Source organism: Phallusia mammillata, chromosome 6 (genome assembly GCF_965637545.1).
Source record: "Phallusia mammillata chromosome 6, kaPhaMamm4.hap1.1, whole genome shotgun sequence".
Lineage (NCBI taxonomy): Eukaryota > Metazoa > Chordata > Ascidiacea > Phlebobranchia > Ascidiidae > Phallusia > Phallusia mammillata.
Window position 1 is genome coordinate 17,240,744 of NC_137257.1, and position 21,127 is coordinate 17,261,870.

At 36.2% G+C, this 21,127-nt stretch overlaps 2 protein-coding genes across 5 annotated transcripts; one reads left to right on the forward strand and one right to left on the reverse strand.

The window, feature by feature from the left end:
- The first annotated feature begins 538 nt into the window (after nt 1–538).
- Nucleotides 539–18,575, forward strand: LOC145233795 (SWI/SNF-related matrix-associated actin-dependent regulator of chromatin subfamily A containing DEAD/H box 1-like). Of its 4 annotated transcripts, none has more exons than XM_080098580.1 (21): nt 539–609; nt 876–948; nt 1,402–1,442; nt 1,919–2,016; nt 2,195–2,244; nt 2,929–3,017; nt 3,337–3,583; nt 5,062–5,207; nt 5,265–5,363; nt 5,962–6,185; nt 7,117–7,310; nt 7,865–8,000; nt 8,795–8,930; nt 9,758–9,889; nt 10,134–10,219; nt 10,423–10,556; nt 11,582–11,703; nt 12,339–12,527; nt 14,466–14,584; nt 14,875–15,057; nt 17,206–18,575. In XM_080098580.1, the coding sequence occupies exons 2-21, from the start codon at nt 882–884 to the stop codon at nt 17,570–17,572; spliced, it is 2,859 nt and encodes a 952-aa protein (XP_079954706.1). In that variant the 5' UTR covers nt 539–609; nt 876–881; the 3' UTR covers nt 17,573–18,575. The 4 variants fall into 4 exon arrangements, with proteins under 4 accessions (XP_079954706.1, XP_079954703.1, XP_079954705.1 ...); XM_080098577.1 differs by having other exon boundaries at nt 571–651; XM_080098579.1 differs by lacking the exon at nt 539–609 and adding an exon at nt 633–651 and having other exon boundaries at nt 864–948.
- Nucleotides 17,149–21,122, reverse strand: LOC145233796 (uncharacterized). Its single transcript, XM_080098582.1, has 6 exons — nt 20,877–21,122; nt 20,377–20,598; nt 19,868–20,010; nt 19,665–19,781; nt 18,706–18,883; nt 17,149–18,347 (listed from the first exon to the last, which is right to left on the reverse strand). The coding sequence occupies exons 1-6, from the start codon at nt 21,120–21,122 to the stop codon at nt 18,204–18,206; spliced, it is 1,050 nt and encodes a 349-aa protein (XP_079954708.1). The 3' UTR covers nt 17,149–18,203.
- Nucleotides 21,123–21,127: the final 5 nt, after the last annotated feature.

A 21,127-nucleotide genomic window follows, 5' to 3' on the forward strand; every position in this document is an offset into this window, starting at 1 on the left:
AGTGACTCGGTCCAAACTTAAGCGTAGTGGGCAGGAACTTGGCCGAATGGTCCGGTGCGTCTGACCCATACACAGACATAAAAACTCTGATCAGGGTTCGTCCCCGGGAATGTCCTGGGTTCGAACCTCGTGAAAAAAGACTTTTGGCGCCGTAGTCCAGTAGTTCTCAAACTGTGCGTCGCGACGCCCTGGTGCGTCGTTTCAATTTTCCAAGGGGGCGGCGCAGAATAGTTCCCTTTCGTGGCTTTTTGTTGTTGCATCAATAAACACAACTTTAATAATATAAGTTTCCTCATTAACTTTTATTTGCTGGTGCGTCGCAAGTCCAGAAAACTTTTCCAGGGGCGTCGCAACAAAAAAAGTTTGAGAACCACTGCCGTCGTCTATTCGGCCAACTTCGTAGGAATGCACAAAAAATTGAAGTTTGTTGTCAACGGTAATACGCTTTTTCGATTTAGACGAGAATGGCAAAATAACATTTGCGCAGTCTATATTGTTGATTTATTGTCGGGTGTTTTTCTTACGAATCTTGTCTTGTCCTAAAACCCAAAACTTCCATTTGAGGGCGTTTTTTACTGTAAATTTTTACACTCGGGTCGGGGACTCGGGGTAAGTATGATATGAACTAAAACAAGAACGCACTGATTTTAGGTAACATACCTAACTTTATTAGCATTATCTAAATAAGTTTTTTGCAAAGGTGTAGCAATAATTCTGTATCAACAATGAAATTTAGAAATTTATTGAAGCAAAAGTACTTTCATAACATGCTATTACTCGTTCCTTGTTAATCCATTCCATTTTGCACTATTTTGTAATATAGACAGCCGGTATAAAAACATGATTAGTTTGTGATGATTTAGGTTGTGTTGCAGACGGTCATGTTCAGTAGCTTTTCATACAAGCATCAACATTCCTCAAAAACTTCCACACTTAATGGTGGTTCAGGTAATTAAGACCAATATTATGGAGTTTGGAAAGAGCTTGTGCAAGGGGTCAAGCATAAATAGTTTGTGACCTCAAAGACTAATTTAACTTTGTAATAAACAGAACGTACATTTTACAGCGTTCTGTACTGCTGCCATTGCTACCAGGGCCATTATGACGTCATCAAAGTTACGTTAACAAAGAAAGTTTTGATGTTTACAATTATATGACATCATTAGCAATGACGACTGACGTACACAGTACACTCCGCTATTACAAAACTTAAAGATCAAGAACAATAAACATTAATCAATTTAAGGGTGTTACGTTTATTTACGTTTTTAAAGTGAACCATTTTTCCATTTGATGTTAAACAGTTAAAGCAGTTGAACTACCAGTGAGTTGCTTAACAATTTATTGTGTCCAACCGATGAGTGTTTTTGCTTTATAGTGACATATATGTTTCCTATTTAGACAATACCCACACTCCACATTCACCCTCACCATCTCAAAAGGTCAGAATACTTTTGTTGATGTTTTATCAATCTATTGATCAAATTTGGAAATTGTTCAATGATGCAAAACAGTTGCTTCCCAACTCTATAGAGCAGAGTTTAACAAACTGTGCAAACGGACGGAGCTCTGTTTTTGCATACTTTTGACTTTCTTGTTAAACCCCCACAATTGACTTACATCTTCCACCACTGTTTTATTTTATTATCCTATCCTTTTTTTCACATTTATAAGTTAAATTGAACATAGTTTCAAAAAAACACTATTCTATAGTCTTTGGTTTGTTTGTTGTGGTTTAAATTAAAAATATTCACTTGTCACCTGATGTCAATCTTCTGAAAATATTGTAACAATTAAACTTTGTTCCTTTTTTAAGCTACTGTTGGAAAAAATTGCACCAAAACAATGTGCCGTTATGTCAGTTGTTCAATGTCACTGAATGAAATACCTTACATTTAAGTTTTTATCTAATTCACAGATGACCTCATTAAAAAGACAGTTTTCCTCTGATTCTAGTGAAGATGAAGCAAACAGCATTAAATCAAAAAAGATTAAAATAAATGGAAATTCTAAACAGTAAGATACATATAAGCTGCTACTGTTTTTTTTGTACCCCAGCCATGGCATATAAATTAGCTAGTGATCATCCCATCATTATAAATAACTAAAGTGAAAAAAACGTACATAAGAGTAGTGTTCACAATGAATAAAGCAAACATGTGCTTTTTTAAATTATGCCCTTTTTGTTTGGCAGGAATGATTTTGTTTCTCAATTTTCTGGTGATGATGATAGCGATTCCTATGGTGGGTGTTCATGTTATACTTAATCAATCAGTTTTAAAATTTGTCATAAAACTAAATATCACCAAGGGGTAACACAACTGTAGAGATTGTACAAAACATTCACTTACCTAAAAATTTTGTCAGTGACAACTGATATTTTGAGGTAACAGAAGATATGGCAGTTAAGTCCAGCAACTGAAAGGTGATTTTAGAAGAGACACAGATAACAAACCAAGCTCAGACTAATTACTTAAACACATTGGTATTGGCCAAAGTACTAGCAGTAGGTTAGTTTATTCCTTTGCTAATGCTTGAAACTATGGTATACAAACAACAGTACAGAATAGAGATTGAACATTGGATTATGAGAAAATTCTTTTTCTTTTTAATTTGTGCCAAAATATGTTTTGTTTTAGTTTCAAAAAGTCTTACATAATGTGTTTCAGAAGGAAAGTTTTCTAGTTCTGCATATTTTCATCAGATATCTGTGACAAATCATCTGCAGTATTTAAAACAGCTATTTCCAGAAATAGATGAGAGTCGTGTAAAGCAAGTTTCAAAGCAGTCAAATTCAAAGAATGGTGCTATAGCTTGTTTGTCCCAAATTGCACAGTTTGGTAGGAAAATTACAGTTTTTTTGTTTGAAAACTAAATATTTCTTTCAAAATTTCAATGAATCTGTCTTAAACCATTCCGCTTTTACAGAAAATGCAACGAAATTTAATGACGATGATCCTGCTGTGACAAATGATTCTTCTATTCCTGAATCTCCATTATTCAAGAGCAAAAAAACTGTAAGTTGTACAAAACACCTCTTTTTTCTTAGTTCATAAATTCTTATCACAGGCAAATCTATTTAATTTCATAATGCTTAATGGAATAATTTGTTTAATTGCATATTCATCATGAAACTGTAGTCTAACACTTAAAATTGTCCGCTTAATTACATAATCCTGTTATTTGCAAAAAATGCCTAGGTTATGCAATAAGCAGTGTTTGTCTGTAAAATAATAGGCCAAATAGTAAAAATTATGCGTTATTTCTCTTCATTGTTTTAACATGATTACATTTTTCAGTTTAATCTGTTTCTAATTCAAAATATGTTTTTGTTAGAAACGATGCCGGTTTGTAAGTGAAAACAGCAGCTCAGATGAAGAAACTACAAAAAGAAAACTTAGCTCTACAGAAACAAACCACATTACTCCTGTAAAGACAAATATTTCCCAACTGAGTTCTAGTGAGGATGAAAATGAGCCACAACAACTAAGCAATGAATCTGTGAGCCCAAAACTGAACCCAACTAAGAAAAAGTTTGTTATTGGAATATCTTGTCGAAGAATAATAAGTCCAAGAAGCTCAGGTATATTATTTCTTAGGATATTGACTTTTTTTGTTGTTCTGCTGCCTGTCCATGCATATTAGGCATGAAAGTAAGTGTGCCTATACTTTTGTTTAAACCAGTGTTCTTCAACCTGTGGGTCGCGACCACAGGTGGGGTCGCCCAAACTTTTTTGGGGTCGCCCAAACCTTCTTTTTTTTTAAAAGCTATAAATGAAATTTATTGGCGTTTAAATTTATTACCAAAAAATGTTTTCTTTCTTTTCTAGTTCCCAGTCTTTGGTCATGTTTTGCAGTACAGCTTGGCACCTCGTGTCACAATCTAATCGTTGTGATGCAATAATCTATATAAAACACAAGTTGTCCAACCTATTGTTACGCGATAGGGCCCCATGAATGACATATTGTGTCCAAAATAATACAGCGGGTACAGGGAAAAATACATAAATCTACTGATTTCTGCAAACTGGTGGGCTTTAATGCTATTTAGCTTGGCCAAATTAAATAAAACTTTTGGGATCTAACATTGTGTGTAATAATGTACTCTGAATGCTAATATTCAAAGTCTAGTTCAAAATTAAGCGGGCATATTTACATGAAAAAAGTTTCAGTTTCGGCATTACAAACATTTTTCTCCCTATCGGAAAAATATGGGGTCACATCTCGCATGTAAATGCTGATTTAATTTTCTTTTAAATTGGGGTCGCTTTTGAAAAGGGTTGAAGACCACTGGTTTAAACCATAAGTTTAATAGTTGTGTGCAAGGGTATTTTACAAACCCTGATGCCGCCTGTTCAAAACTTTGTCAGTATTTTAATTGGAGTGTCAATACATGGTCTTTTTACAATCTTAATTGAGGTCTTGTAATAAGTGACTGTTAAATTGTATAGTTAGTCTCATTTACCAAGCAATGCTCCTTTAGTATGTCAAAAGCAACAAAAGGAAGCAGTTGTTTATGCACAATTGAAATTTTTAGTCTTGTCTGTAATGTGATAAGCTGTCTTTGGATCCTTCCTGTGCATTGTAATCCTATGACACTACATGTTGTCGCAGCAAAACTTTCTCAAGGACTAAATTAATTTTTGAATGGTACAAAGTTACCAATATGATTTGGCAAACCAAAAAATGTGGTCAAAATGTGGTGATCCCTTGTTTAAATCATGGCCCACTAAGGTTTTTAATCCGGCCCACAAACTTGCCTTAAAAATTGCAAAAGACATATAGTAAACATATTCCTTGTATAAATCACTCACAAAATTACTTTTACCCTCTAGTTTTAGTTCCATCCAGCATACCACCAATAGAACGAGATCTGAAATTTGCATCATGCAAAGTGTCACATGTTACAGAATTTTCCCAAATCTGGTTTACAGAGCTTTAAAATTTTAGCAATGAAAGACTCCCCCACTGAAAAACTTTATAGAACTGTGGTTTAAACTAATAATTCTAATAGCCTTAAAGGTGTTAATTGTGTTTTCAAGCAAGACAATATTTGTTCAGTTGATGTTTTACAAACTCCCAAGAAAAGTGAAAAACGTGAAAGGAAACCCAAGCAGAAGGAAGAGTCAGATGCAGATTGGTCTTCAGAAGATGATGAAGACTACATTAGTCCAGAAAAAAAGAAAAAGATCTTGCATTTTTTCCAGGTAATTTGACATGTCTAGCCATTCCTTTATAATTTCCAATGAAATGTTGTGTTTTAGGAGAGTTCTGCAGAAGAATTGGGAACAATTTCAGAGTGCAGTCTTAAAAAAGCTGAAATTCTTGTCAGTTTAAGGCCATTTGTATCATGGGAAGATTTGGTAAATGTTTGTTTGTTTGTTTTATTTTTATCCTCTGTGGGCAGACATGCCGAAAAGTTCACAATAAGTCATTGTTGAGCTGTATGTTTGATGCAAGTCTGTTAAATCTATCTTTATTTGATTTTCTCGACTTGGGCAGTTGGTGACTTCAATTTAATTCAACCCATAGGGAACCACTGGGTTGGAGCAATGTCGCTCAGAAACACAAGCAACCGAGATGGGATTAAAACTCACAATATGGTGTACATAAGGCAGTTGTGCCAACCACTCGGCCATCTTGGCAATTTTATGAGATAAAATATGTTCGATTTTCTTATATTAGAAAACTTATAAAATGATTTTATAAATAAACAGTGTGGCAAAACAATGACAGCAACATATTTTTTCATGCTTGAGCTAACTTTAATCATTTTCAATGTTTTCCTGATTGTTGGAAATTTCAATTTGCCTGGTTATAACTTGTCAAATTAAAGTTAAATTAAATCTTTTCAAGTAGCCTTACCTCAGATTTTGTTACCATTTAAGAAAATTATAAACTTTAACTTTGGCTTAGTTATCCTTACATGATAAATTTTAACAATTTTTTTATATCCCGTAGACAAACAAACTCAATGAAACCAAACACTTGAACGAGAAATTGATTTGGTCTTGCATTGATTTGTTGCATGAGCGAAGGACTTTGTGTTCTCTTATGGAAAAATGTGGAATAATATCTGAGAAATTGGAAAAGGAATTTAACGAAGTGCGAGATATCAATACAGAGTCCCCACGCAAATCAAAATCAGTTACTGTTGCTCAACAACCCGATACCATCCCAGAAAAGTGAGTTTGTGTGAAAATAGTTGCAAAGGTTACCTGAAATAACCTTGTATCTTGGCCACTACTTTTTTTTGCAAATCATTATTTTCAGCTACTTGTTCGATTTTGGGGCAGAAATAGCATTTTTTTTTAAATAAAAAAAAGATGCGTGAAAACGCTGATCGTTATGGTGAGGTTTTATAATAAATCTTAGCACAAACCTTTAATTTAGTTTACAAATAAAAGATAACTGTGCTTTTTACGCCATCTTTAGAGATTTAGCAAACTCTTAGCCAGTTCAACATAAGCAATAATTAAAATTTGCCAAACCAAACTTTGAGCTGCAACGCCGGAGAACAAGCAGAGAAAAATATCAGTTGTATTGGACTACTTATGATTGCTGTATTACGTATATATTTGATGAAATGGCTTCCTGGTAGTTTTTGCATCAAAATTAAATTGGTTTGTGTAGTATATATATATTTTTTTCAAAGTAACACTCTGTAATTTTGCCAAGCAATATTTGTATCATTTTGAGTCATTTTTATTTCAAAATTTTGCCAACTATTTCATTTAAGACAGTGGTTTCCAACGTTTATGGACGAATTCCTCACTTACAATTTAAAACATTTTCATTCCTACCCAATAACTACATAGTAGATATACCAATGATTTAAAATTGTGTCTTTTATCAACTTTGCAAGCCCGGAGCTTAAGTGTCTATTTTACAAACCGGTAGTACAGTTTAAACTAAATTCCTCCTTAAGTTTTAAAATCATCCACAGTTGGAAACCACTGATTTAGGAAAACACAATTATATTCCTTACTGCTAGCACTTTAACAGTTTTACACATATTGGACCCAATAACCACAACACTATAGAATTCAAGTAAAGTATTGACAGTCAGGTAAAACTGTATCAGTGCATAAGTTTACAAAAGTGTTTCTGTTTCAGCTTAATACTGAAACCTTATCAAATGATCGGTCTCAACTGGATTTCCCTACTGCATCGTAACAAAGTTAACGGAATTTTGGCTGATGAAATGGGTTTGGGCAAAACCATCCAAACCATATCATTTTTTGCTTACTTGCAAAGCCTTGGCGAGATTTCGAACCCGCATTTAGTTGTAGTTCCAACTTCAACTTTCGGTAAGTAATAATGTCATTTAAATTAAATCAAAGTACGCCAGGCCTATTAAAGGCGTTATGCCACCTAGCTCAGTTGGTAGAACGCGAGTCCTGGAAAGACTCTTGTCGTGGGTTCGAATCCCACCGCAGGCTAGATTTTTCTAGCCTGTGCCTTGCCATATGCATATGGGAATACTTGGTGACCTGCTGATTCGGTACGCCTTTAATAGGCCTGGCATACTCTGATTTATCGATAAGTATGCCCCCATTGCTGGTCTGCATCGACGCTTTAGGGCTGATCCCAGTATGAATATATTTGGGTTGTTGACTCCTGTCATGGGTGGAATCCAACCGGAAGCTAGATTTTTCTAGCCTGTGCCTTGCCATGTGAGAATGCTTGGGAGCCTGGCTGATTTGGTATGCTGCCTTTAATAGACCTGGCATCTTATGATTTATCAATAAGTATGCAGATTGCTGGTCTGCATCAACGCTTCAGGGCTGATCCCAGTATGAATATATTCATCTTAGTCATTTAAATTAATGCTACTTTGAGCTTACGTTTTGTTACTTTACAGAAAACTGGGTGAGAGAATTTAACGTTTGGTGTCCAACTTTACATGTTCTTCATTATACTGGTTCGCAAGTGGATCGGAAATGTATTCGAAGTGATTTACAGAAGGGTAGATTGTTATGTGATGTCATCTTAACAACGTGAGCTTTTGTGTTTGTTTAGTTTCTTACTATATAAGTAAAATCTTTTACATATATTTACATATACAAGAGGCATTGTTTGAAACTCAACTTTTAATTAAATCATATCCATGGCATTATATATAAATATAAATAAAAATCAGTGGTTTTTGAAAGGGACTTTTAACTGGTTTATATGATAGCTTTTTAAGGTCCACTAATGCTAAAATATTGGCTAAAAAGCTCTTTGAAACTTGAATAGTTTTTATATTACATAGAACACTACAAATTCTATTCAAAAGACTTTCTATTCAAAAGCGAAAACAAGATTTGTTTGCTTGTTATGTCACCTCTATTTGTCACAATATCTTCCAATAGATTATATGTTGTGGCATAAAAAGGTTGCTCTGAATGCTAGCTGGTTACATGGTGTCAAAGTTTTTTGGTTAAATTTTTCAATAAGTTAGTGTGTAAATGGTGCTTTGAAGATTTCTGCACAGTCAGTAGTTGTTGAAAATAAAAATAAGGACTCAAGTCAAAAACAAGGACATTTCTTCGAAATAAGGACAATAAATTTGTCAAGACGTTGCCCTTCAAAATAAGGACAAATCTTAAAATAAGGACGCTATGGCAACCCTGTTTATACACCAGACAATCAATGGTTTAGCACACAATAATTTTAGCAGAATCACCTTGAATAACTTAACAACCATTGTGAGCAATGTTACAAATACCCACTGCGGCCACATGCTAATTTATGCCCATCGTAATAAAAAAGTATTGTTTAATTTTGACTTCAAACTTTGCAATTGCAGATACCACCTGGCAGTCAGCACTCCAGAGGACAGGTCATTGTTTCGAAAACTGGACATTTGTTATGCTGTGTTTGACGAAGGTCATATGCTGAAAAATATGTCATCCCAGAGATACCAACAATTAATGAAAATCAAGGTATATTGAATACATGTTTTTTTGTGGGACAAACATGCACAGAAGGCTGTAAGAAAATGTGAAAATCCCTATTTATAAGTATTTACATGTAAAATGATAGTAAAAATCTGTCCAGCATTGGGATTTGCACCCATGACTCACTCATTAGTGGTAATGCTCTGCAAACCGGTTTACACAGGTTTTATGATATTGCTAACTGCTGCTTACTGAAAACAATTAATTTGAGTAAAAATCCAAAGACGTATTTTGGAACACAATACAATATACACTGATCTAGTTATGAGTTTACTTAGGAACATAGCGACATAAAGAGAGTTAAAAGGGAATGTGCTTTTTTGTTGAGCCTTATCGGCAATTGGACATAAGCGTAGGCAATAGGCATCATCAGTATTAACGTCTAAACAATAAAGCATGTCGCTTTTTGCGTTAATTCGGGCCGTTGTATAGGGGATAATGTACGTGGCATATATCCCCTTGTTCCTAAAAACCTCAAACTTACACTTATAAAATGCCATGATTTACTGCAATCGCCATACACGAGGCCCATTAGAGGCGTTATCCTGAATCAGTCGATCACCAAACATTCCCATATGGCAAGGCGTAGGCTAACATTTTGAACCCACGACTGGAGTCTTCCTGTGCCTTGCACTCTGCCAACTGAGCTAAGCGGTCTCAGCGGCGAACCCGCCGAAAGTCGAATCACAAGCACCGTTGCCTGCCCGGTATGCTACACATGTCAGCTTCGTAGTAGAGAGTCGCCAGTTTGGCCCGTATCAATTACTGCAACAGACCCTGTGGTGTGCATTTATGATAATTATGTTTTCAAGGCAGAGAGACGGTTGCTTTTGACTGGCACGCCACTACAGAATAATCTGTTGGAGTTGATGTCACTCCTACGATTTGTAATGCCCCACATGTTTGAAGAAACAACAAACACTCTTATTCGTCTGTTTTCTCAGGTTGGTTTTTACACAGCTCAGGTTTTTACACGGTTACGTTCGTTTATATGTACAGCGATGCACCACCTTTAAAATACATTTTTTGTTAAAAAAATATTATTATTTTTCCATTAAAAAGGTACAAACTGAGGTGTTGTCGCTATAGATAATTAGCGATAACCGGTATCGGTATCGACTTTAAACAACCATGTCGGTCAACGTTAACACGATTTTTTTGGATCAACATACCGCTGTTTTTACTCAGAGTGGGAATGAAACAGTGAACAGTAATTTTTACCAACGTCGAATTGAACACGCCAAGCAGATCATGCAACCTTTCGTACTTCGCAGGTAGGATTACATTTTTTTCAAGGAAAACTTGTAAGGCCGATTTAAATATGTGCCCGCCGTTGAAGAGCACTGTGCTAAAATTTATCAATAAAATAGAGGATAAATCCTTACTCTGTATTTGACAAACTGTAAACCCTCTCAGCGTTCCAAACACTGATTTCTTATCGACAATGTTGTAGTTTTGAAATATTGCTGTTTTGTAGAATGAAAAAAGATGTTTTGCATCAACTGCCGAAGAAACAAGAAACAATAGTATTTTGTGACATGGCACCTTCTCAAGCTAATTTGTATTCCAAAGTGAAAACCTCGTTAAAAAACAAAACCACAAAGAAAAATCGTAAGTCGGCGTTATTTTTACATCCCTAGGGAGCTGCAATTTTATTTGTTTCGCGTTCAAAAAGTAGGAATCACACTTCAACATACGCTCTGTTGGCTACAATTGTTTGCCTGGTTAAAAAATTTTAAAAATTGTGTTCTGTAACAACAGAAATCGCATGCGGCTTACAATCGAGTAAATACGGTAACCATCATTTCCCATAGTTTTTCTTGTTTTTGGACATACAGTTTAACACTTATTGTTGAACTTGTAAGTAACATTACATATGTACCCTTTGTCAGCACTTTAGTTATGCATAGCAATGATAAATTTCTTGTGTATATCAGTTTTAATTTTAACCCTCCAGTGCCCACTTCAATTTTGTGTGTGTATATATATTATATCAATATTATATAAGAAGCCTGTGGCCTCCAAACTAGTTTGGGTCCACACGTAACTATCAGGTCTTAGGAAATTCAGACCGTTTTGAATTTTTTTATTTTGCACGGAGGCAAGCGCGCTAAAGGCAAAAAATTTTATGTTTGTCAATACAAGTAACACTGTCCGTAACAAAACCTGTTGCCGACAAACGATTATTTTTGAAAAACGTTATTTCTGTATTACCAAGATTGTGTTACTAACGCTTATTTAATTCGAACAGTGCCAAAAGAACGCTTTCAGTTTTTTTCTACCATTGTTCAGTGTTGCTGCTATACCGGAGTAGTATACGGTCCCGAAGTTCGAGCCCGAACCCGAAGTACAAGCCCGAACCCGAATCGTTTTTGAAAAGCCCTTTGGCCCGAAAGTTTGATGGACAATAACATACAATGACCTATATACAAGACGTTTCAGGGCTTTTGAGCATTAGGTTATATCCACCAACTAGCTACTCAACTAGAAAATTTATACTTTTTGAAATTACTGACAAAGAATGTGAATTCAGGCCCGAATCAAGCCTGTTTGTTAAAAAAAAACGAAAAGCCCGACCCGACTTACCACTCTGTGCCATACATCAATTAACCGACTTTTCTACTTTTGCATTTTAGTGCCGAAAGCAGAGTTACGCAACGTTTTCATGGAGTTACGAAAAGTCGCGAACCATCCTTTACTGCGACGCGAATTATACACACTCACTAAACTACGAAAAATGGCTCGTTTCCTGAAAAACGTAAGTCGACAAAATAAAAATGTACTGTTTAGTTAAGTCTGTACCCATGTAAAATGTATCGCCTATTTGATCAATAATTCCGGTTTTGATGTTTTTTAAAGATGGTTGCGTACCCAGACAACTGGAGACGTCACAAACAAAACAACGTTAACACCCCTTGACAAATTTTCGGAGGATTATTATTATTACGCAACAATGTAAAGTCATTCGAAATGAGAAACACTGCGGCGCAAAGTTAAAGGTGCCCTCGTTACAAAAACAGGCGATACAAAAACATTTTTTAAAGACCCAATTTTGTGAAACATGTACAGTAAATGCAGACCCGTTTGGACCCAACAATCTGGCCAAATTAGTTAAAAAGCCGGATTAACCGATGTCGATTAGGTAAAGCCTTACTACATTACAGGTTATTTTTACTCCGAGTTTAATCGAATCCGGTTTAACCGCGGTTTACAGTACTGTATATCAAATATTGTGGGTGTTTATTTGTCAACGTAATTTAAAAAAAATGTCAATCACACCGGGCTTCCATTCATGTGTATTCGGTTGTACAAAAAAATATTAGCGCTTACAGATATGCAATTAAATGTGCTTAAAAATCCGTAAATTTTAGTATTTTTAACGTCTTTCTTAAGGATGTTACCTATATGGATTCGGATGAAACTTATCTTTACGAGGACATGGAAGTGATGACCGACTTCGAACTTCATAACTTGTGTGTTGAACATCGGGTCGTGGACAAGTTCAAGCTCACCAACAATGTTCTGTTTGATTCCGGAAAATTTAATAACTTGGATTCGATTCTTCCTCGGTTACACAGTGAGGTAAAAGAAAACGTTATGAAACAAAACTATATGTCAAAGAGCGCGAAGTCTAGACAACAAACACTAGTTTCATAGTCTAGACCAGTGGTTCTCAACCTTTTTTCTTTCGTGGACCATTTTCGTTGCATGAAAATTCTGTGGCCCAGTAAACTTTTATGAAAGAAAAAAAAACTGTAAAATTGGTTCAGAACAAAAAAACAACAACAATGACTGCAGAACATATTTCAAACAGATGATTTATTCAACCATGCATTAGTGGGAAACTTGCTGCTGAACATAACACACCTGCAGAAGTTCAAAATCACTTAATGCAAAAAAATCATAAAATAGCACTTTCCCTTCTTTTAATCAAGCACTTTCGGTTATGATCGAGTAATTCGACAGTGGACATGCTGCTATTATCTGGCTTTATTGCAATCACAAAATAGTTTATTACATCATAAACAAAAAGTGTTGCAGAAACTCAAAGTAACTTTATTCCGTAAATAGAATAATTCAAATAAATTTACACTCCTTCTCGAGCCATTATTCTTCTAAAATTGAGTATAGTGACGCAGATGAAAGCAAATTCTTAAAAAAAGCTAATTGGTCTGTGGCCCACCTCAAAATGCTTCCATGGCCCACTGGTTGAGAACCGCTGGTCTAGACAAAAAACACAAGTTGTCCCACTAGTTGTTACGTCCTAGATCTATATATATTAACGGACACTCGGCGCAGGGAATAGAATATACAACACCACGTTGTTCAAGGGTGTCGATTGGATCTTTCGGGTGACTCAGTAGCTTAGCAGTTCCGCCTCGCAGTCGTCGCTATGAGTGCACAAGCGTCGTGCCTGATCTTTTAGGGAACGAACCACCCCTCTTTTCTAGTATGTGGGGTGATGAGATCGAAAATTGAGATACCTGCCGGTACTCGCGGTATCACAAGGCCACCGCATTGATTTCAATGCGGCGTCTGTTGTGGCCTGGGAGCCTGACTAAAGGAAAAGACTATTTCTTGAGTCATGGAATATTCACCAACGGGGCAACACAATGAACATCAAAACAGACGTGATGCTTCCAGCGGCATCCTGCTTAAAGATTAGAGGGCCAATCATTTGTTATCGCGCGGTGTCTTCGTTGCGTTGTGACGTGCTTGCGTTCCATTCTTTTTTTCCTTGTTTATCGTGCACTGCATGTACTAGTCGCATTCAGTGTTATTTACCCTGATGAAGACGACCTGTATAGGACGTCGAAACGTCGGAATAAAATCACATTTGCCAGAAGAGCTCTTTAAACTTGATTGGGCTTTATCGTTTAACAATAAGATGGAAAACTTGTGATTTTAGACTTTGCGCAAATTGCGTCGGTCTTCTCTGAATGACCATATGTGGCAAGGAATAAGCTAGAAAATCTGGCATGCGGTGGGATTCGAACCCACGACAGGAATCTTTCTGGGACTCGCGCTCTACCAACTGAGCTAAAAGACTCGGTGGTGGGCCAGTTGAAAGTCGAATCAAAAGCACTGTAGCCTACCTCGTATGCCGCACGTGTCAGCTTCGTGGTTGTCAGAGGAATTTATTTCTGCCATTAACCCTGAAGAATTCATACCAGCGATCGCGGCACACTCAAATGTAAACTACAGTACGCCAGGCCTGTAGCGTTCTATCGTGGCTTTGACGGGCGAGATTTTTCTACCCTATGCTTTGCTGCAAAATGATCAACGCGCTGATGCTACACCGTTACTAAAAAGCGTTATGTGACAGGGACTCACATTAGAGGATGCGGTTCTGGCGCATTGTGATGTAAAGGTTTTTCGGGTAACTGACTGTTAGCCAAACTGGCGATCCCCTACTACGAAGCTGACATGTACAGAATACGAGACAGGCAACGGTGCTTGTCATTCGACGGGCTCACCGCTGAACGGGTGAATTAAACATTGAATTCCTTTTTCTTTCAGGGCAAGAGGGTTTTAATTTTCAGTCAGTTCACGATGATGATGGACATCCTACAGCGTTACCTTGACGACAGAAAGCACAAGTTTCTTCGTCTTGATGGGCAGACCCCGATGGCTGAAAGGTTAAAACCATGTCTAAGTTTTTACGATAAAACGACTTAAGGTTTTGTTGCGTCAAGTCTCGGCCTGTACATGCAAGCATAATCGTGGTGACTGAAAAACACTACGATTACCATCCGTTGAAACTAGATTTTTCCGCAATTTCAATTATGCTACTCTCCTTAAAAATATAGTATGTTACCATAATACAATTCCTTACCTAGAGCCAAAATAACAGTAGAAAGTTTACTTTGAAAACGGAATGGACCCTGCCCTGTAATTCTAATGTTAACGTTGTACCTTTTATTTCCAGGTTAAATCTGATCGATACATTTAACGAAGACCCTTCATACTTTGTATTTATGCTTTCCACCAAGGCCGGTGGGCTTGGAATCAATCTCACGTCGGCCAGTGTCGTGATTCTACATGATATTGATTGTAATCCGTACAATGATAAACAGGCAGAGGACCGATGCCATAGAGTTGGACAAACCAAGTAATATTCACTTGTTGGTTTCTATTTTCCAAAGTAGACACATTTAGTTCGAACTTAGTTTGTTCCATTGTGTCTTAGTTTGTCTAGTGATGCTCTGAAATTACGGTTGGCATAGTGTGCCATTTTGACGATGTTTCGGCCTGAACTATTTTAAAACCAGGTCAAAACCAAACTTTTAAGTCATAAAACTAGAAGGGTGGCTTAGCACATATTGCCCTTGCATATACACTATAACACATATTTTCTACACTAATTTTATATTAGGTCCCATATCATCCATTGTCTTTTATAACCTTGGCTGTTTCTGCAAGCAAAAACTCATGGGTCCCCCACACATGCAAAGTTGTAAATAATACATTTCAAGAGATAACCATGAGAAAGTCGGGTGTTGTAAGGTAAAACACAGTGATCGGTACTGTGCCTGAATAAATATGCTATATGGAGAACAAACTATTCAAATTCAGTCCATTTATACATTTTTGAAGGTTTTTCTATTTTATGGTCTATCTGAGAAAAAAAGTGTTAAACAGTGAGAAAATAGGCTAAAACACAACAATCAGCTCCTATAACACAAATCAGCGCGAATTGCACGTGACTGTTGGTGGCTAGTGGAGTAAATGATAGAGCTACAGGGTTGAACCCAACAATTAACACCTATAAATATTGCACTGTACAAGCTCTCCAAATTTCATTTAATTCAGACATAGTTTGAAAAATTGACCCATTTTGGGGGGCTAGTGGGGTAAATGCTGGGGCAACAGGGTAAAACACAACATTATACACCTATAAATGCACACTCTACAAGCTGTCCAAATTTCATTTAATTCTGACATTGTTAAAAAATTGACCCATTTTGGGGGGCTAGTGGGGTAAATGTTGGGGCGACAAAGTTGAACATAACAAACAACAACTATAAGTAGCACACTCTATAAGCTGTCCAAATTTCATCCAATTCGGACAATGTTTAACAAATTCACCCTTTTAGGGGGCTAGAGGGGTAAATATTGGGGCTACAGGGTTAAACACAACAATTGAAACCTAAAAATGACAAATTATACAAGCTGTCAAAATTTCATCTAATTCCGACAGCGTTTAAAACACTCACCCATTTTAGGGGTTAGTGGGGTAACTGATGGGGTTTAAAACCCAAAAGTATAAAATATGAAACCACAATGACCCAATCAACAGTCATGTAAAATTTTATCCAATTCTGACAATGTTTAACATTTTGACCACTAGAGGTGTTATTAGCAACATTCGTCAATGCTTCTGACGTCATAAGGCTGTTAAGTGTCAACTGCAAAACATCCTCGAACAAACCCACAAACACTGGTAACAAATGTCTGGTTGCCTTTATAACACCTCAGAAAACTAACATTTGTGGTGCGCACCAACAACATTTTACAGTTTGATGGCTAGCAGAAAACTAACGTTTGTGGTGCGCACCAACAACATTTTACATTTTGGGGGCTAGCGGGGTAAATACTGGGGTTGTCATGACAAACGAAGCAGATGGCACATCTGCACAACCATATCTACCATCTGTGAAAGTTTCATCTAAATTCACCAAAGATTTCATGGCAAAATGGGGTGGACAAACTTCAGGGAAGAAAAAAAAAAAAAAGAAAAAAAAAGAAAAAAAAAAAAAAGAAATCGAGTAAAATCAAAATGTGTCCCCTTCAGGGAAGGGGACCCATAATTAATGCCCAAACTTTTGACATTGCCAATTCAAATCAGCTGTTGTGTCAAAAAACACAAGCCATGTTGTCAAGATTTTGACATTTTAAGCTGCAGACAATGCACACTGTTTTGACCTACAAGGTCTCATCAGTGTAGCTTGTGACAAGAGATCGGCCGCATTGCACAGGATAGGTGAGGCACAAGTTTCTACCCTGTGCTCCCAAAAAACTGGAGTGCCGTTGGATGGCTACACCAGTAAACTCTGCTGATCTCTTGTCACCAGCTGCACTGATGAGACCTTATAGGTCGAAACAGTGTGCACTGTCTGCAGATTATCATTTATTGGCTCAATGCTTTTACATTTAGACATTTTGTTCAGCTTAAAACCACGTAAAATAGTAGGACCCAGCATGCATGAAACGAGTGTATTGCACTGCATTGATATGTTTGGTAATTTTTCGTGTGCAGAACTGTAGAAATAATCAAACTGGTATCAAAAGACTCGATAGAGGAAAGAATGTTTCAATTTGCACAAAACAAGTTGCAGCTGGAGAAAGAAATGACAGAAAACAGTAAGAAAACTGGTTTTATATTTATGGACACAGTAAATCCTGGACCAGTTTGGACAATGAAAATTTGTCGATTAGTTAAAGCAGTGGTTCCCAACCTTTTTGTAGTCATGGACCCCTTTTATAAACTTTATCGGTCCGCGGACCCCCAACGTAATTTAGTCTATTTTCGTTTCCTACATTTTACGTTATTATACGTTTTTTGGGGGCAGAATTTTATTCAACCTTCAAAGTCCTTTAATCTCAATAAAGTTACTGTAGTGTAGCAGTCAATGCACTAAAAGGGATAAATTTTCTAGTGTACAATACCTAAAACAAAGCACTAAGAATTATATTGTTAATGTCTGTTGTGATGTCACAATGGAGGTAACAATCACAAGTTTTCCTAATCCAAGGGTTTGATAAACAGTTTGTACTCATATACAGGATTGTAAAAACGGTCTGGGAACTTAAAAATATTGTACTGTTGTTAATACTGCTACAAATGTTTGCCTCCACGGACCCCCTGAAACCATCTCACGGACCCCTTGGGGGTCCGCGAACCCCAGGTTGGGAACCACTGAGTTAAAGCCTTACCACATTACAAATTATGTGTACGTCAAGTTTTGTCCAAATTAGGCGAAAATCCGGTTTAACAGAGGTTTACTGTAAATGCATGTTTGCCATCATAAGTAAATTATCTAAATAATATAGTATTGAAAATGCAAGGTCTAAAATAAAAAACACTATTTCGTGTGGTATGTCTTGTCACATTTTTTTGCTTGGTTTGCAGGTACAGATGGAATAGACCTGGCTGCCTTGATTACAGAGTCTCTGTCATCTTAACCTTTATTGTCATCTCGTTATGTTGCTTTTTTGACAAATCATTTGCTAGGACAATTTTTGTTGTTGCTTAGGTCAAGATTTTTTTGCTGCAATGAAGTATTGGTATTTAAGAATAGCAGCATAAAAGTTCCAAATAGAAAATTCCGGCCACAGTGCATCTGTAAACTCCAAACATGCTTCGCTGCATTGCCACATCAAAAAATCACTTAGACGAATCTGAAATAAAAAGAGAATTATTGTCAATTGTCAGGGGTCATAAATTATCAATTTTCATGTGAAAATTTATGAGTAACACAGGGCAATTTTTGACTGGTTAAAATGACTAAAAGTGTACATTTTGCTTATTTGTTTTCTCGCAAACCAACTCTTATTTTGACATTTGTACTTTTGCAAGTGTTTCTTTCCTTTTGTATTACATCGTTGCCACATGTTTGGACAATCACACACCTTTGTTTGTAACAAAGCAGTATTTGAGAAGCTAGAATAGGCGAATCCGTAAGACAGTGAGTCTTAATGTATTCAAAATATTACGTGAAAACCACTGCTCAATTAAAATAATTTCCAGATTGTTTACCTCTCCGGAGGTTCGGATTGCTAAATCAACGCTGGGAATTTGAAGTGTCTTTCCAAAAAGGTCGTCTGTTATTTGGTCTTCCTGTAGTGTTCCATTCCTTAACCTAAGTGAAATGTCCTTCATGGCTTGAACCATTTCATGTCGGGATGTGTATGCAAAACATACATTTAGGCAGCACCTGACATAAAAAAATAACTATCAGTGACTAAAATGCCTATTTAAGCTTCAAGGGTTAAGGACTTTTTGAAAGAAACCAAAAAATGTGTCTTTAGGACTACTGTTTAGAAACCTGCTCTATAGGCATATGTCAGTGATTTCCAAATTGATTTTATTTCACTCAATAAAATAAATCGTAGTGGCACAATTGTGACAAACGTTTCTTACTTGCGTACAACTTAAAAGTTTCATACAATATTCGCTTGTCACAGGCTACAGCAGTCGTTCTCAAACTTTTTTTGTTGCAACGCCCCTGGAAAAGTTTTCTGGACTTGCGACGCACCAGCAAATAAAGGTTAATGAGGAAACTTATTATTAAAGTTGTGTTTATTGATACAACCACAAAAATCCACGAAACTGAACTATACTGCGCTGCCCTTGGAAAATTGAAACAACGCACAGTTTGAGAACTACTGGGCTACAGTACAGTAACTACAATCAATACAGCACTCTTTGTTGCATCATAAATGAGTGAAATGAAATTTATTTCACTATTTCAGATGAACATAAATATGTCTTGCCATATGGAAATGCTTGGTGACCGACTTGATTCGGTAAAATACATCCAATAGGCTTGGCATACTATAAATTTTATACTATGTAGATTTACCTCTTGTCGACTAAAGTAAGTTTGTGTACCAATAATAGTAAGCGTAACAGAGTTTTGGAACCACTAACCTATGTTCAGTTGAATTACGACTTGCATTTACATTTTTTTATTTCGTTAAATAAAAACAGGTTACCTCGCATGATCTTTCGTTATTGACATAACCTCTTGTGCCATGTTTTGGATATCCTCGGGAAGTTGTTTAAGTTCACCAATGACACGTATTTTCACCCCATTTGCTTTTAATTGATCTCTGTAAAAAGGAAAAGGGTAAATAGTGTGTTTGCGTTTTTCAGCAGCAAGCTACTAAACTGTTCACAAATTAACGTAAAATTTTACCTTTCTTGCATAATAAGTGCTAATTTGTGTCTAGCAAGCTCCATTAAACTTTCAACCTCTTCTTTTGATCGTTTAAAGTTTTCTGCACTGAATGCAAAAACAGTGACTTCTTCTACACCAAGATCCTGGCACCACTTCAACACCTAAACAAAAAGAGCAACATTATGTACAGAATTTACACAATTAAATTTTTCGCTTCTTTCTGCACGTACTTTTTTCCGCATATTATGTACACATGGAATGAAAAGCTTAGGAATTTGTGGTTAAAAGTTTTTTGGTTAATATTTTGACTGGATTTAAAAAACTGTTTTTTTCACTATTTAGTTTTTACAATATCCTTACAAATAAAAAATGGCATAACATATGTTAAACAATAACAATTTTTGGTCAAAGGCCATGACTTGAGTTTTCATATAATTTCAAATGGAGTCATAGAAATAATCGAATTTATCTCAAATTCATTTAAACCTAGCAAAAGGATCACATTTTTTTATATTTTGTGCATTTACCTCTGCAAGTTTATCAAATCCACGTGTGTGGCCCTCAATCCTTTCTACATGTTTTTTGGCTGCAAACCTTCGATTTCCATCCATGATAAATGCGACATGCCGAGGAATTGGCCCTTTGCACATAAATCGACAGCAACATTTTTGGATCCAAGTTTGTTCAAGAGCATTGTCCGGTCGAATTAACGCCATCTTTACTCTTCTTGCAAAGTAAAACCTAGATATCTACCAATATACATAAAAACCTAAAAGGGCAGAAGCTTCTTTATTTTTAAGACACTTTTTACTTGTTTCTGTTAATTTTAGGCTGAGACAAATTTAGCCAAATACATTGAACATTTTTTTGAAGTAAGAACTAAAAAGTCTAAATCAATTTATCTAAATTTTATATTTCAAGAAATGGGTTACAGACAACAAATTAGAATGCAAAAATCCACCAGTTTAGCTAATTAAAATGCGAATTGTACAAAGGTACACCTATTACTGAAAAAACACATAAATACCGTTGCTAAAGTCTTTTGCAGAAAAGGTTTGTGTCTTATTTCTTCACAAAATGCCTTCAAGTAGATTTTGCACCGTGTCAAAAAATACGTGTTCTTGTAGGGGATTCCCCTTTGCGTGACGTAGTTGTCCACACAATCCGCGGTCTGCGGATGAATATTTGCTTGATTTATCAGATTTTTGTGTTTTTCACCAAAGAAGGCCTCTAATTTTTTCAGTTGAATGTTGTATTTGCTTAGTTGGCTCATTCGCA